A 13,632-nucleotide genomic window follows, 5' to 3' on the forward strand; every position below is an offset into this window, starting at 1 on the left:
CTGATGAAGGAGTTATTGAACGAATGAACTGAGGAATACATGAATGTGTGAACCAAGACATGAAGAAAGGAATGAACGAATGTATAAGTGAACTTGTGCTTGAAGTAATCAACGAATGGATGAACGAACGACTGAATGAGTGGACGGATGAAGGAAAGAAGGGTCATTGGTGTCTGCAGGGTGGTGGCCTCTGTTGATCCCTGCCCTCACCCCAGGCGCTGACTCTGCTTCCCAGCCCCTCCTGGTCTAAACAGATCCCACACTGGCTTCTTCCCCGCCCCCTCTCCCACCCCCCAGCCTGTGATGGCCACTGTTTCACTGCCTGTGTCGACTCTTGAGAGGTGGGGCCGCTTGCCTCCCCTACTCCCCTTGCTGATTGGCATCCTCGTGCTGTCTGGACACCCCACTTCCTTGCCTTCCGCCCCAACCCATATTGCGCTGACCTTCAAGCTCGCTCCTGCGCATATACTGACCCCCCGGGGTCGTCTCCCGCCCCTCTGGCCTGCCCTGACCACCCCCCACCCCGACCTCGACCCCGCCCCCGCCCGGCCGCGGAGGTTCACCGTCCTCGGGTCCTGACTCCCGTTGCCCTTGTGAACACAGGCACCATGCGGCCAGTGCGGCGCAACTTCTACGACCCGTCGTCGGCGCCGGGCAAGGGCATCGTGTGGGAATGGGAGAACGACGGCGGCGCGTGGACGGCCTACGACATGGACATCTGCATCACCATCCAGAACGCCTACGAGAAGCAGCACCCGTGGCTCGACCTCTCGTCGCTCGGCTTCTGCTACCTCATCTACTTCAACAGCATGTCGCAGATGAACCGCCAGACGCGCCGGCGCCGCCGCCTGCGCCGCCGACTGGACCTCGCCTACCCGCTCACCGTCGGCTCCATCCCCAAGTCGCAATCGTGGCCCGTGGGCGCGAGCTCGGGCCAGCCCTGCTCGTGCCAGCAGTGCCTGCTGGTCAACAGCACACGCGCCGCTTCCAACGCCATCCTGGCCTCGCAGCGCCGCAAGGCGCCCCCGGCGCCCCCGCCGCCCCAGCCGCCGCCCGGAGGACCAGCGGGCACGCTCGCCGTGCGCCCTAGCGCCACCTTCGCCGGCGCCGCGCTCTGGGCCGCGCCCGCCGCCGGTCCCGCCGAGCCCGCGCAGCCCCCCGGCGCGCTCCCGCGGAGCCCGAGCGCCCCCGGCGGCGCGCCCACCCCGGGGCAAAACAACCTCAACCGGCCCGGGCCCCAGCGCGCCACCAGCGTGAGCGCACGTGCCTCCATCCCGCCGGGGTAAGCCGGGCCCTGGGCGCAGGGGTGGCGGCCCACCGGGGCTAGGAACAAAGAATTACAGTAATTACAAAAATCATAAGTACTACCTAGCGTCTATTAAGTATTCACTTTGTGCCAAGAGTTAACTAAGCACCTTAACGCTCGTTTATCTCCAGTAACGAGGACCCTATAAGGGAGGGAGCGTCATCAGCCCCAATTTACAGATAACGAACAATCTGCAGCATGGGGAGGGTTAGTAACACATCCCAGATCGTGTAGTTCACAAGTGGTGGAGCCATAGCAGCAGCTACTCTGGTGTGTGTGTAAGCACGTGCTCAGTCGCTCATTCGTGTCCGACTCTTTGTGACCCAATGGACTGCAGCCCGTCAAGCTCCTCTGTCATGGGATTTTCCAGGCAAGAATGCTGGAGTGGGTTGCCATTTCTTCTTCCAGGGGATCTTCCTGTGCCAGGGATCAAACGTGCATCTCTTGCACTGGGAGGTGGCTTCTTTACCACTGAGCCACCTGGGAAGCCGTAACGGTGTACAGTCCATGTCTGCTATTTACTAAATTCTTTTTCTGCACCATCTCATTTATTACCTACCCCCTCCATTTCATCATGTCCCTATTACAGATGGAGAGGTAGAGGCTGGGAGAGGTATGATACTTTCTGAGGGCCACCCAGGTGGAGGGCAGGGATTGAAATTCAGACCTGTAGGATTTTGGAGTCTGCACTGTGTTGTCTTTGAAGTTCTAGAGGGTTTCCATACCCTGCCCCAGGCCATACCCATCTCATGTGGAAGCTCAAGCAAGCCAGTATTGTCCAAATATTTGTGGCCCTAAAGGCCACACCTGAAATATCACCATTACATAGGACTAATACTATGGTTTTCAAGCTGAGCTTTAGGGACCCCTGGGACAGCACGGCATAGTGGCAGGAGAGGGGGCTGGCCAAGAAGCCAGCCTCTGCTTTCATTGTAACCAGATCAGCCCTTTCTGGACTCTCTTTTGAGAACTGGTTTTCATAGGATTTCACTGAGGAAGGGAACCCAGATCATACCAGCTTTGGAAATGCCTGGGTTAAGACACCCATGCCCCAGAATATGGACCCAGTGAGTCTGTCAGCTTCCCACCCAGGAGTCCAGATTCACTTGATCTCAGCGGAGGACTGGATCCTGAAAGAGTTGGAATGGGAGGCCAGAGCAGAGACCTTGACCTTGAGATAGACCAGAAGGGAAAAGGGAAGGTGGGGTGTGGGCTGTGGTGCCCAAAACCAGGAACGAGCACCAAAAGGCAGCTCTGCTTGCATCCCTCTGGCGTGACCCAGGAGAGTGGTCATGCACAGATCAGATGTGGAGACAACCTCTGAGGTCACCATATCCAGGTCTTCCTTTCACCAAGAAACTGAGGCATGCGGAAGGGAAGGGGCCCTGAATTAGGCTACCCTTCAAAATCTTTCTGGGCTTCCCTGGTGGCTCAGACGGTGAAGAGTCTGCCTGCAATGAGGAAGAGCCAGTTTCGATCCCTGGGTCGGGAAGATCCCTTGGAGAAGGGAATGGTTATCCACTCCAGTATTCTTGCCTGGAGAATCCCACGGACAGTGGAGCCTGGCAGGCTACAATCAATGGGGTCGAAAAGAGTCAGACACAACTGAATGATTAACACTTTCTTTCACTTTCTGAATCTCTCTGGCTTCTGAACTTTTGAGAATCTGGCTGCTTGGGTTCCGATCCCCTCTTGGCAGCCACTTCTGAGCTATGAGATCTGGGGCAAGTCCCTCTCCTTCACTGAGCCTCAGTTTTATCATCTGTCAAGTGGGAGCTGTGTGCCTGATCATACATAGCGCTTATATTGAGATAGTCCTTCAGTGGCAGCCAGGACTACTAATGTTATCCAGAGGAGGGTTGGTATGGGGGGCTGGGGAGTGTGATTTTCCACCGGAAGGACTACAGCAGCTGCCACCTGCCCGCCTAGCCCTCCCTTCCTCTCCCCCTTCCCCTCCAGATCACTCCTCTCCAGCATCCCAGTGCCCACAGGGAGGAGACCAGAGGAGGTTTGGGAGAGCATTTTGGGGAAACACTGCAGAAGGGACTCACCCATCTGGGAATCACAGACGGGTATTCATGTGGCTCCTTGCAGATCACAACCTGGCTCTGGCCAGGCTGGAGGGCCCTAGGATGACAAGAGTAGAAAACAAGTTGGAGTAGATGTGGGAGGGGACAGAAGCAGAAAAGTCCCAGGTGCCTTTGCAGCAAGAATTCGAGAATCTTCTCTCCAGGGCTGTATCACTGAAACCCACTAGTGAATTATGAAGTCAGAAGGTTGTAACCAAAATTTTCTGAAAACGGGATGGGAAGGAACTGAATAGAATCAAAGAAAGTGAACAAAATAGAAAACATTGGCATGTGTCATACTTAGTAAGAATTGCTCCAGGAACCTTTTGCATGATTTCTACATGCGTTTCATAGGTCGCCAGGTGAAATGAATTTCTCAGTCACTGATGAAATTTTTGAAAACGGCTCTTTCAGGGCAAGCTGGGGGTTGCTCAGTTTTTATTGCTCGGTATCAATTCTCTAAATATGTACTGTGGGTGCATGTTCACAGAGCCTGACAAGACAAATGGGGTCCAAACTGCTGAACATACAGCCTGCAAATGAGTAAATGAACACAGTTGCTGGAGAGAGAGGGAAGCACTAGGGAGGTGATGGGACAGGGTGGTGTGGTTGGGAGGGATGGAGTAGTCAGGGCTGACCCTGCTGAGGAGGTGCATAGCCAAGGAACAGGAACTAAAAATACCCCTGGCTCAGGGGCTTCCCTAGCAGTCCAATGGTTTGGACTGTGTCTTCCAATGCAGGGGACGCAGGTTTGATCCCTGGCAGGGGAACTAGGGTCCTGCATGTGACCAAAAAAAAATTTTTTAAATAGGCCTGGTTCAGAGTAGGGGGGTGGGCCCAGGACACATGGAGTCTGCTGCTGAGGGAGGGGATGGGTGGAAGGAGGCATGGAGATGGCAGACCCTAGTTCCTGCAGAGTGAAGCTTCCCATTTCCCAGGCAACTGAGGCTCGGTGCAGCCCATGAGGGGAAAGGGACGGTGTCTCTGAGGAATCAGGCCCCCCACCTTCGCCCTGGTCTCCAGAACACCCAGAGCCCCTCGTGGCCCTTCCCGCAGTCTGTCTGCTTCTGTGTTTAAGTCCGTCGGTGTGCCTGGGCTGCCATAGCAAAGTGCCACAGACTGGAGAGGCCCAAACAACAGAAATGTATTGTCTCAGTTCTGGAGGCTGGAAGCCAGAGATCTAGGTGTTGGCAGGGTGGGTTTCTTGTGAGGCCTTGGCTTACAGACAGGCACCTTCCCCCTGTCTTCATATCATCTACCCTCTGTATCCCTGTGTCCAGATTTCCTCTTTATGAGAACACCAGGCTTATTGATTAGAGCCCACTCCAATGACCTCGTTCATAACTTGATCACCTCTGCAAAGACCCTGTCTCCAAGTGTCCGGGAGTTTGGAGAGGGGTTAGGACTCCAGCGGGGACTTCCCTGGTGGCTCAGTGGTAAAGAATCTGCCTGCCAACGCAGGAGACACAGGTTCGATCCCTGGGTTGGGAAGATCCCCTGGAGGAGGAAATGGCAACCCACTCCAGTATTCTTGCCTGGCAGATCTCAGGGACCGAGGAGCCTGGGGGGTTACAGTCCACGGGGTCACAAGAATCGGATATCACTTAGCAACTGAATAACAAGAACAACAGGACTCCAATGCGTGAGTTTCGGGTCCAGACACAACTGAAGACACAGCAGTGTGTCTGGGACTCTCCTATTACAGCTTTCTGAGGCTCAGCCTCTCTTTCAGTCTCTCTCGTCTCTGTGACTGTGTCTCCCTGTCTCTGTCTCTTGCTCCTTCTCTCCTGCCTTTTTCTTTCCTTCTCAGCAGCTCTCTCCTTCTCTGTTCCCTTTTCTCCACTCTTCTTCTCTCCTGCAGAGAGAGGTGCATAGCTTCTCCTCCCTGGCCTCAGTTTCCCCATCTGTCAAATGGAGCTAAAATCACCCCAGTCCACGTGTGCTGGCTCATCAGAACTGATGGGTGTGCAAATGTATTTAAAATCACCACACATGATCAGTGCGCAGAGGAGGGGTGAACTCAGACATCATTCTTTGTCATCCTTCTTGCCTCCCATCCTCAGCTCAGGACGGGGGTCCAGAGAGCGGCACTGACTTGTCCCCAGGTCACACAGCCAGCAGGACTACAGTGTCCCCCTGGCTGGGGTTTGTTTCCACTCCCCCCTGTGATGAGGCGGGAAGCCAGCTGGCAGCTGATGCCTGGGGGACGGAGACACAGGGGTGGGGAAGATCCGCCCTGTCTCCTGAGAGGGCAGCATCCAGCACTTTGGAACACAGCTGTGGGGCAGACTAAGAGTTTCCAGCCCACGTGGTGGAGGGGAGAGGGAGGGGGAACAGCTGCAGGCCTGTTTCCATTTACTGAGCGCTCACAACGTCCCAGGCTCTGTCTCACGGCTTTTACATGCATCACCTCTCTTGCTGTGCACAGAAACGGTGGTAGGCCCTATTATCCCCACTTCTCAGATGAGGAAACTGAGGCTCTGAAAGCCTGGCCCTTGCTCCAGGTCACGCGATTAGGACTCTGACTCAACAATCGCAGTCGGCCATGGTATTGGGGTGGCCCCTGGCTGCCCACTCCGGGTTTCAAGCCAGGGTCCGAGAGGCCTGGTCCTGGTGCCACAAGGCGTTTGGAGGCCCAAGGAGTCGGGGGGCCCGCAGCAGCTGAGCTTGGGGCCGGCTTCCCTGTCTCCTCTCACTGTGTGACCCCAGTGGGCCCCGTTGCCCTCTCTGGTCCTCAGTTTTTGCAGCCCGTGCAGTGGGGCTGGCAACAAAGGCCAACAAGGGGGCAGATACCAAGCTGCCTGCATTCAAATCCATCCCTAGCAGTGGGAGCGGGGCTTGGCCCCGCCCCCTCGAGCACATCCCTATCAGACCAGCACGATGTTGTCATTGAGATGCTGTTTGAGTTTTCAAACCTCTGGTTCTTAGGCTGAGAACTTCTTCCTGTTTACTGGCCACCTGTGATTCCTTCTTTTACCAATCACTTGTTTATTTCTTTGTTTCTCCTTCTCTAGGGCTCTTTCCGGCTTTTTTTAAAATTGATTTGCAGATGCTCCTTCTGCATTTTAAGGGTCTGAGCTCTTTATTACCTTTCCCCAGTTCGCTATTTCTTTGTACCTTCTTCTTTATTTATTCATTTTTGGCTGCATCGGGTTGGGTCTTAGCTGCAGCAGGGGGGCTCTTTCCTTGTAGCCCACAGGCTTCTCTCTAGTCGCAGTGCGTGGGCTCCAGAGCAAGAGGGCTTGGGCTCAGTAGTGACACCATTGCAGGCTTGGTTGTCCCATGGCATGTGGGATCTTAGTGCCCAGCCAGAGATCGAACCCACATCCCCTGCATTGAAAGGCGATTTCTTAACCACTGTACCAACCAGGGAAGTCCCTCTTTTTACCTTCTCTATAGCTTATGCTTGTCTTTTTAACTAGTTAATCCTTTTATTAATATATTGAGCAGTTTCTGTGTGCCAAGGACTCTTTGGGGGCCCTGGAGATCCAGCCATGAACAAAACAGACAATCCCTGCCCTCCCGAAGCTCATATTTCTAGAGAAAGACAAACAAGAAACAAAATAAATTCTAGTATGTGATAGAGAGTAGTAGTGACTACCGAGGAAAAATAAAGAAAGGAAGGGGTGTAGGGAGTAGTGGGAGGGGCATAAATGGAAATGAAGAGGTCAGAAAAGGCCTCACTGAGAATATAACGTTTGAGCAAGGATTGAAGGAGGTTAAGAAGCAAGCTATGCAGAGAACTGGGGTGGGGGAGAGCACTGTAGACAGAGGGAACAGCTTGTGCAAAGGCCCTGAGGCAGGAGCAGGCCTGGTTTGTGCGAGGAGACCATTGTGGCTCCAGAGGCGACGAGGGTGTGTGGTGGGAGAGGAGGTCAGAGATGAAATGGGGCCAGTCCCGTAGGGCCCTGAAGGCTGTGTTGAGGACTTTGGCTTTTCCTCTGCGGGAAATGGGAGCCAGCTGGTGTTGTGAGCTGGAGACAGGCCGGGATGACTTTGCTGTCGCAAGCTCACTCCGGACATGGAGGATAGGTGGGGGGTGGGGGGTGGGGGCTTTGATGTGGCTGGTGTGTTTGGGTGTTTTCCTTCTTCTTTTCATTTCTTGCAGTGATTTTACGTTTAGGTTTGAAAGCATTCACATTTTGTTTCTCCGGCTCTTCGCTAGGTATTACATTTTAATGCTTCAAAAAACAGCAGTCCCAAAGGCACACCATGAAAAGTCTCTCCTGCACTGTGTCCCCGTGGGGCCTCTGGGCTGCCCACTCTCCCCCTTTTCCTGGCCTTGCTGGAGGACAGTGGCTGTAACCCTGCTTTTTCCCTCGTGGCTGCTGGGCTCTCCCTGCGCCTCACCGCGAGGTCAAACACCCCCATCCCCCCACCCTCCCACCCCGCCCCCCAGACCTGAAGCACTTCCTGCCCTGCTCCCTGGGAGGCCAAACCACACTCCTGTCAGTACGTGGCTGCCCCAGGCCGTGGGAACCGCCAGCCTTCCCCTCCCCTCCCTTCCCCTGCCTGGGCTCCCCACACCGCCCACCCAACCACCAGAGCAAGCAAGCAAAGCGGGCTAGAGACCAGGAGGGTGGGGGAAGGTGACCTAGAGCCCCCAGGCCTCTAGATAAACCTGGGCCCTAACTGACTACCACCCCTCAGAATATCGCTCCAGGAGATTTTGGTACTGTTGAATCCTTAGGAGTGGACAGGGTCAGGGATGAGGGGACCCATTTAACAGAGGGGGAAACTGAGGCCCGTAGAAGGTCAGCGGCTTGTTCAGGCAGCCCGAGGGGTGCTCGATCGAGGAAAGGGGAAGTGAACCAGGCCACAGCAGCCGTTGATGGTCTGTGGCTTTGGCTGGCCCCGTGGGGCACCTCCCTGGAGCTTACTGTGATGTTCTCAGCCCTCTGGCTCTGTGGGGCGTGGGGGTGGGGATTTGGTTGACCCCGGACTGTGGAGGACAAGAGTTCAGGTACAGAAGGAGTGGGCACTGAAGGGGGTGCAGGTCACAGGAGCAGGTCCAGGGAGGTAGGTGCCATGTGTTATTTAACTTCCTTCTCCCCACGATGTGGCGTTCCCACTTCTGCCCCGTCCTCAACCACCTGGACCCAAATAGCTGAGGTCTGAACCTCCAGGGGCTTCCCAAGGGGTCATGGGGTAAGCGCCAGGTGTCCAGGGAGGCCCACTGGGGGACCTGAAACCACCATCAGAGACTGTGACGTGCCTGGAGCCTGCCGGGGACATGGAGGGGAGGGAGAGGACAGGGAGGCCAGCCTAGATAGGTGGATGGAAACTATAGGGAGTGTCAATGTGGTTTCCTGTGTCCCTGGGGTCTTGGACCCCCTCGTTGCCTGGGAAAGAAAGGAGCAACCAGATCAGGCAAATGTACCCACTCATGCAGCCCCCAGTGAGCTCTCCCAGGCCTGAGCCAGCTCCAGGGCCCAGGTCAAAAGCTTTGCCCCACTTGTAGGCACAGAGGGCTCAGAAGGCTGGCTCACCTACAGATAGCCCCACGTATCAGCCTGATGGGCTCAGCTCTGGCCTCTGACTCAGAAACTCCAGGGCCGCTAACCAGCTGGGTGACCTTCATGAAGTCACTTCCCCTCTCTGGGCCTCAGTTCCGTCATCTGCAGGATAAATGACAAACAGATTTCAGTTCATGTGCCATCTCTGCTTGAATGGGAATGACCTTCTGGAGTCCTTTAGCTTAGTGGAAAGGAGTGCTGGGATGGATTGGTGATGTCTGCCACAGGTGCAGTACTAGTATTAATACACATGTCATGCGTTTGCCATCCCTGCTCCAACCTTGTCTCTGGGAGCACATTTGGTATGAGAACTACTGCTTCTAAGGACACCAGGCCCCCCTCTGAAGATACCCCAGAAGAAGCAGATCGATTCCATAGTTGGTTGAACTCCTCCACTCAATACTTACTGAGAACCCATTTATGCCCAGTTTCATCTTCAATCCTGGGGTCACAGAGCTGGCTTAGACAAGTTTCCAGAAGCTTGCAATCTGGTGGAAGAGATGGGGTGAAACTCCACAGCTAGAAAGGGAGTCAGGAAACATCTGTGTCCTCAAAGAAAAGATAAACGCAGTCCCCTGGGAATTAAAATTGCTTAGGGACTTCCCTGGTGGTCCAGTGGTTAAGACTCTGGGCTTCCAATGCAGGAGGCAGGAGGTTCAATCTCTGGTTGGGAAAATAAGATCCATCATGCAACATGGCATGTCAAAAAAAAAAAGTGGCTATGTATTCACTGGGGGTAGATTAGAAAACCCTCCTGAAGATGGTGACCTTGAAACCTGTCTTCAAAGAGAAGAGGTGAATTGAGAATAGACCGTATGGACAGGCAGTGAGTACAGTGTGGCAAAGGTAGCCAGACAGGAAAGGGCAGGGAACGGTGTGAGGAACAGTTATCTAGGAAGCCCTCCCCACGGTATCTCATCCTGCCTTTGAATGCGGCCCCCCAGCCAGAGCAGGCACGAGGCATCTCTCTTTGCTTGTCTTTTGACAAAAGAAGGAGAGAGGAGCCAAATGCCCTTTTCCAGACTCATCCTGGGGAGATTTTTTTCTCAAATACAGCCTCCTGCCTTAGTCTCTGAACCAGGGTGAGAGAACTTGGTTTTGTGTGTGTGGAGAAGAGCACAGACTAGAATCTGACATTCTGGGCTCACATTTGAGCTCTACCACTTGCTGGCCAGTGACTTCACCTCTCTGTGCCTCAGTTTCCCCCTCTATAGAATGGGACGATCAGATGACGGAGGGAGGGTATACAGCTGAGTCTGAAACATAGCTAGCTCTTGAAATTATTGCCCCCCGCCCGTGCCCAGCCCATCTGTGTGAGGCGTGTTCCCTGAGACAGTTTCCAGGAAAGGTCAGGGTTCCTCAAAGCCTGGCCATGGAATCTCTGCCTTGAGAAAGATGCGAAGCATTTCTGGAAATTTCTTAGAGAAAGCTTACTCGGGCTGTTCCCACGGATGCCCACAAAGCATGCTCACTTCATAGCATTTTTAAAAAAAAATTGTTTGGCCACACTGCACAGATTGTGGGGTCTTAGTGCCCTGACCAGGGATCAAATCCACACTCCCTGCCTTGGAAGGGCAGAGTCTTAACCACTGGACCACCAGGGAAGTCCAGTGTGCTCATTTTAGAATGAACATTGGCAGAGAGTCTCTGAGGGGACCAGAGGCTACAGAGAGGCTTCTCTGGGCATCTGCTTCAAGGCTCACTTCCAATGTGTGCAAAAAAAAAAAATTCACGGGGAGATTGTGCCTGAGCATCACCTCAGAACATCCCTGTAAAATCCAGTCTTCCTTCCTTCTTTCATGCAACAAGTCTTTCTTGAAAATCTACTGCATGCCATGTACTAGCGGTGACAGTGGGTGGTGAGGAAGGTCTTCCTGCCCGAGGCAGCGCTACAGCAGCCTCTGTGGGAAAAGCCTTCAGGCGGAGGGTGCAGCAAGTGCACAAGCCTCAAAAGGGCTCAGCAGTTCATTTTATTATTATTTTAATCGATGAGACACTGTTATTTTACATATATATAGAATAACGTCTCATCTATTATATATATATATAACAATGTCTCATCTATTATATATATGTGTGTGTGTGTGTATGTGTGTGTATATATATACATTGAATATATACAATGAATATATATATTCATTTGGGACCTTAGTTCCTCAACCAGGGATCGAACCCATGCCCCATGCATGAACTCCTAACCACTGGACCACCGGGGAAGTTGCAGGGCTCAGCATTTTAGAGCAACAGCAGAAGCATGTAGAGTAGAGAGATGGAGAGGGTAAGAGATGAGGTTACAGTGCCAGGGAGGATCTGGTCATATGGAAGACTTTTATAAAGTCTTTTATAGACTTTTATATCAGACTGTGATATTTTATACATATATATAATATTAGTTATGTATAATTATATTATGATAATATAATTAATGTTATATCAGTTATATATCATATTATAAAATTAAGTAAGGTAAGAGCAAAAGCAGAGGCCTCTCTAAAGTGGCAAGGAAGGTCTCTGGTAGGGTAACATTTGAGCAGAAACCTGTGTTGAGTGCGGGAGCAGAACATGAGGATAATTGGGCATTCTGGAAGAGCAGTCAGCAAGTGCAAAGGCCCTGGGGTGAGGATGTGCCTGACCTGTTTGCAGAACCGCAGGGAAACCAGGAGGCTGAGGTGGAGTGGATAGAGCGGGAAGCACAGGAAAAAAGAGTTCAAGGGATCGGTACTGGCTGTGTTGCATATGGTAATGTGCGCGTGCTAAGTCGCTCAGTCACGACCCACTCTATGTGACCCTATGGATCATAGCCTGCCAGGTTCCTCTGTCCATGGGGATTCTCCAGGCAAGAATACTGGACTGGGTTGCCGTGCCCTCCTCCAGGGGATCTTCCTGACCCAGGGATCAAAAACACATCTCTTATGTCTCCTGCATTGGCAGGTGGGTTCTTTACCACTAGTGCCACCCTGGAAGCCCATACAGTAGAGAGGCTGGAATTTACTCTAAGCAAGGTAAGAGCCAGCAGGGACTGAGAGTACAGGAGGAACAGAATCTGAAGCAGAGATGGGCAAGGCATTGGACCCATCCCTGCCCTGGGTCAGCCAGGCCTGGCTTCTGGTCAGAACAGGTTTCAGGCCTGCAGGGCTCCTCTGACCCTTTGCCATGCCGGGGCGTTGGCGGGGGTGGGGGGGGGGGGCGGGGGGCGAAGAGGGCGGAGCCAGGGGCGAAAGCCCGCCCCTCCTTCCCGGAGGCCTGCGGGCAGCGGTCTCCTGTCCAGGGCAAGAGGATGTTCTCACTGACTGACGGGGAGGAAACAGTGCATCCCACATCAAAAGGGGGCCTGGGTGGTTCCCACGCTCCGGCATCGTGGGAACCTTGCTACCCTGGGTTCTCGCAGGGGCCTGCAGATTGAGAGAGCTGGGGGCCACCTGGGGACTGTCCCTCAGCTTGCCGATGGGTAAATACAAAACAGCTCCACCATCACACCTTACTCACAGCCCTCCTCCCAGGAGCAAGACTGATTTTTGTAACCCAGAGCTCTGTGGTTTTTAAAGGGTGCCAGAGATTGGAGGACTGCTAAGATCTAAAACAGTCCCTTTCTGGGGTCCCCTCACCCCACTTTCTAACTCCCTGGCCAAAGGCTCAGCATGACCAGTGTCATGAGCCAGACCAGACTTTGTGCTTCATATAGACCTGAGGTAGCCAACTGTCCTTGCTGGTTGGTAGAGGCTCCCTGGAAATCTGTGCTGATGATTCTGCTTGGCTCGAGAGAGTGCTGTGATGGATTAGTGATGTCTGCCACAGGTGGGAGACAAGAAGTGGTGGTCCTCATGCTAAATATTTTTCTTTCCACCCATTTTACAGATAGCCCTGGAGAGAGGGAAGGATTGTTTTCTCATGAGATAGGAGGGAAGGAAGGAACGAAGGGGATGGGGAAGCCCTGGATATGTAGAGGACCCTAACAGTCTGTCTATATTGGAAGTGTTCTAAGGAATTCCCTGGCTCTCCAGTGCTTAGGACTCCACACTTCTACTTCCAGGGACATAGGTTCAATCCCAGGTCAGGGAACTAAGATCTGCATGCCAATAATATTAACAACAATAATACAATGGAAGTGTTTCAAAGGACAGCAGAAAGAGGAGAAGCCAGATGTGCCTCCATGCTATCTTATAAGAGGACTGGGGGACTTCCCTGTTGGTCCAGTGGTTAAGACTCTGTGGTCCCACTGAGCAGGGGGTGTGGGTTCAATCCCTGGTCAGGGAACTAAGATTCCACATGCTGTGTAGTGTGGCCAAGAACAACAAAAAAAGAGGATGGGGGAGGGGGATGAGATTAGAGTGGTGGTCTCCCTTCAGGAATGTCCTGGAGGAGTATGACAGATCCCAGGAAGGGGGGGATGGACCCCCCATCCCTTGGGTCCTGGAAGACTGCAAGGAGGAGAAACTCAAGACATCCCCTCTCTCACCCCTGCAACAGACTATGAGCTTTGCATGCTTTATCCCATTGAACCTTTGCAAGACTCTATTCCCATTACACATGGGGAAACTGAGGCACAGCATCTTTCCCCTGTCACACCTCAGCTACCCAAGCCTGGGGGCCCCATGGTACCTCTCCTCTGTTCCACTTCCCTCAGGAGCTATGTTCAGTGACTCCAGGTCACCAGAGTGTTTGGAGACCCCGATGTCTGCTCCAGACGCTGCCAACCCCCTCAGGGGTGGGGTCTGGGAGGGGTATCCCAGCTGACTGGGTG

At 53.4% G+C, this 13,632-nt stretch overlaps 1 protein-coding gene across 2 annotated transcripts in view; it reads left to right on the forward strand.

Moving 5' to 3' along the window:
* Positions 1-13,632, forward strand: part of DTX1 (deltex E3 ubiquitin ligase 1) — a 38,902-nt gene that overhangs the window by 18,316 nt on the left and 6,954 nt on the right. For both annotated transcript variants that reach the window (XM_005217811.5, NM_001205734.1), the window contains one exon: positions 604-1,282. In XM_005217811.5, coding sequence (XP_005217868.1) covers positions 604-1,282 — 679 coding nt within the window. The remainder of the gene's footprint in view (positions 1-603; positions 1,283-13,632) is intronic.

Source organism: Bos taurus, chromosome 17, assembly GCF_002263795.3.
Source record: "Bos taurus isolate L1 Dominette 01449 registration number 42190680 breed Hereford chromosome 17, ARS-UCD2.0, whole genome shotgun sequence".
Lineage (NCBI taxonomy): Eukaryota > Metazoa > Chordata > Mammalia > Artiodactyla > Bovidae > Bos > Bos taurus.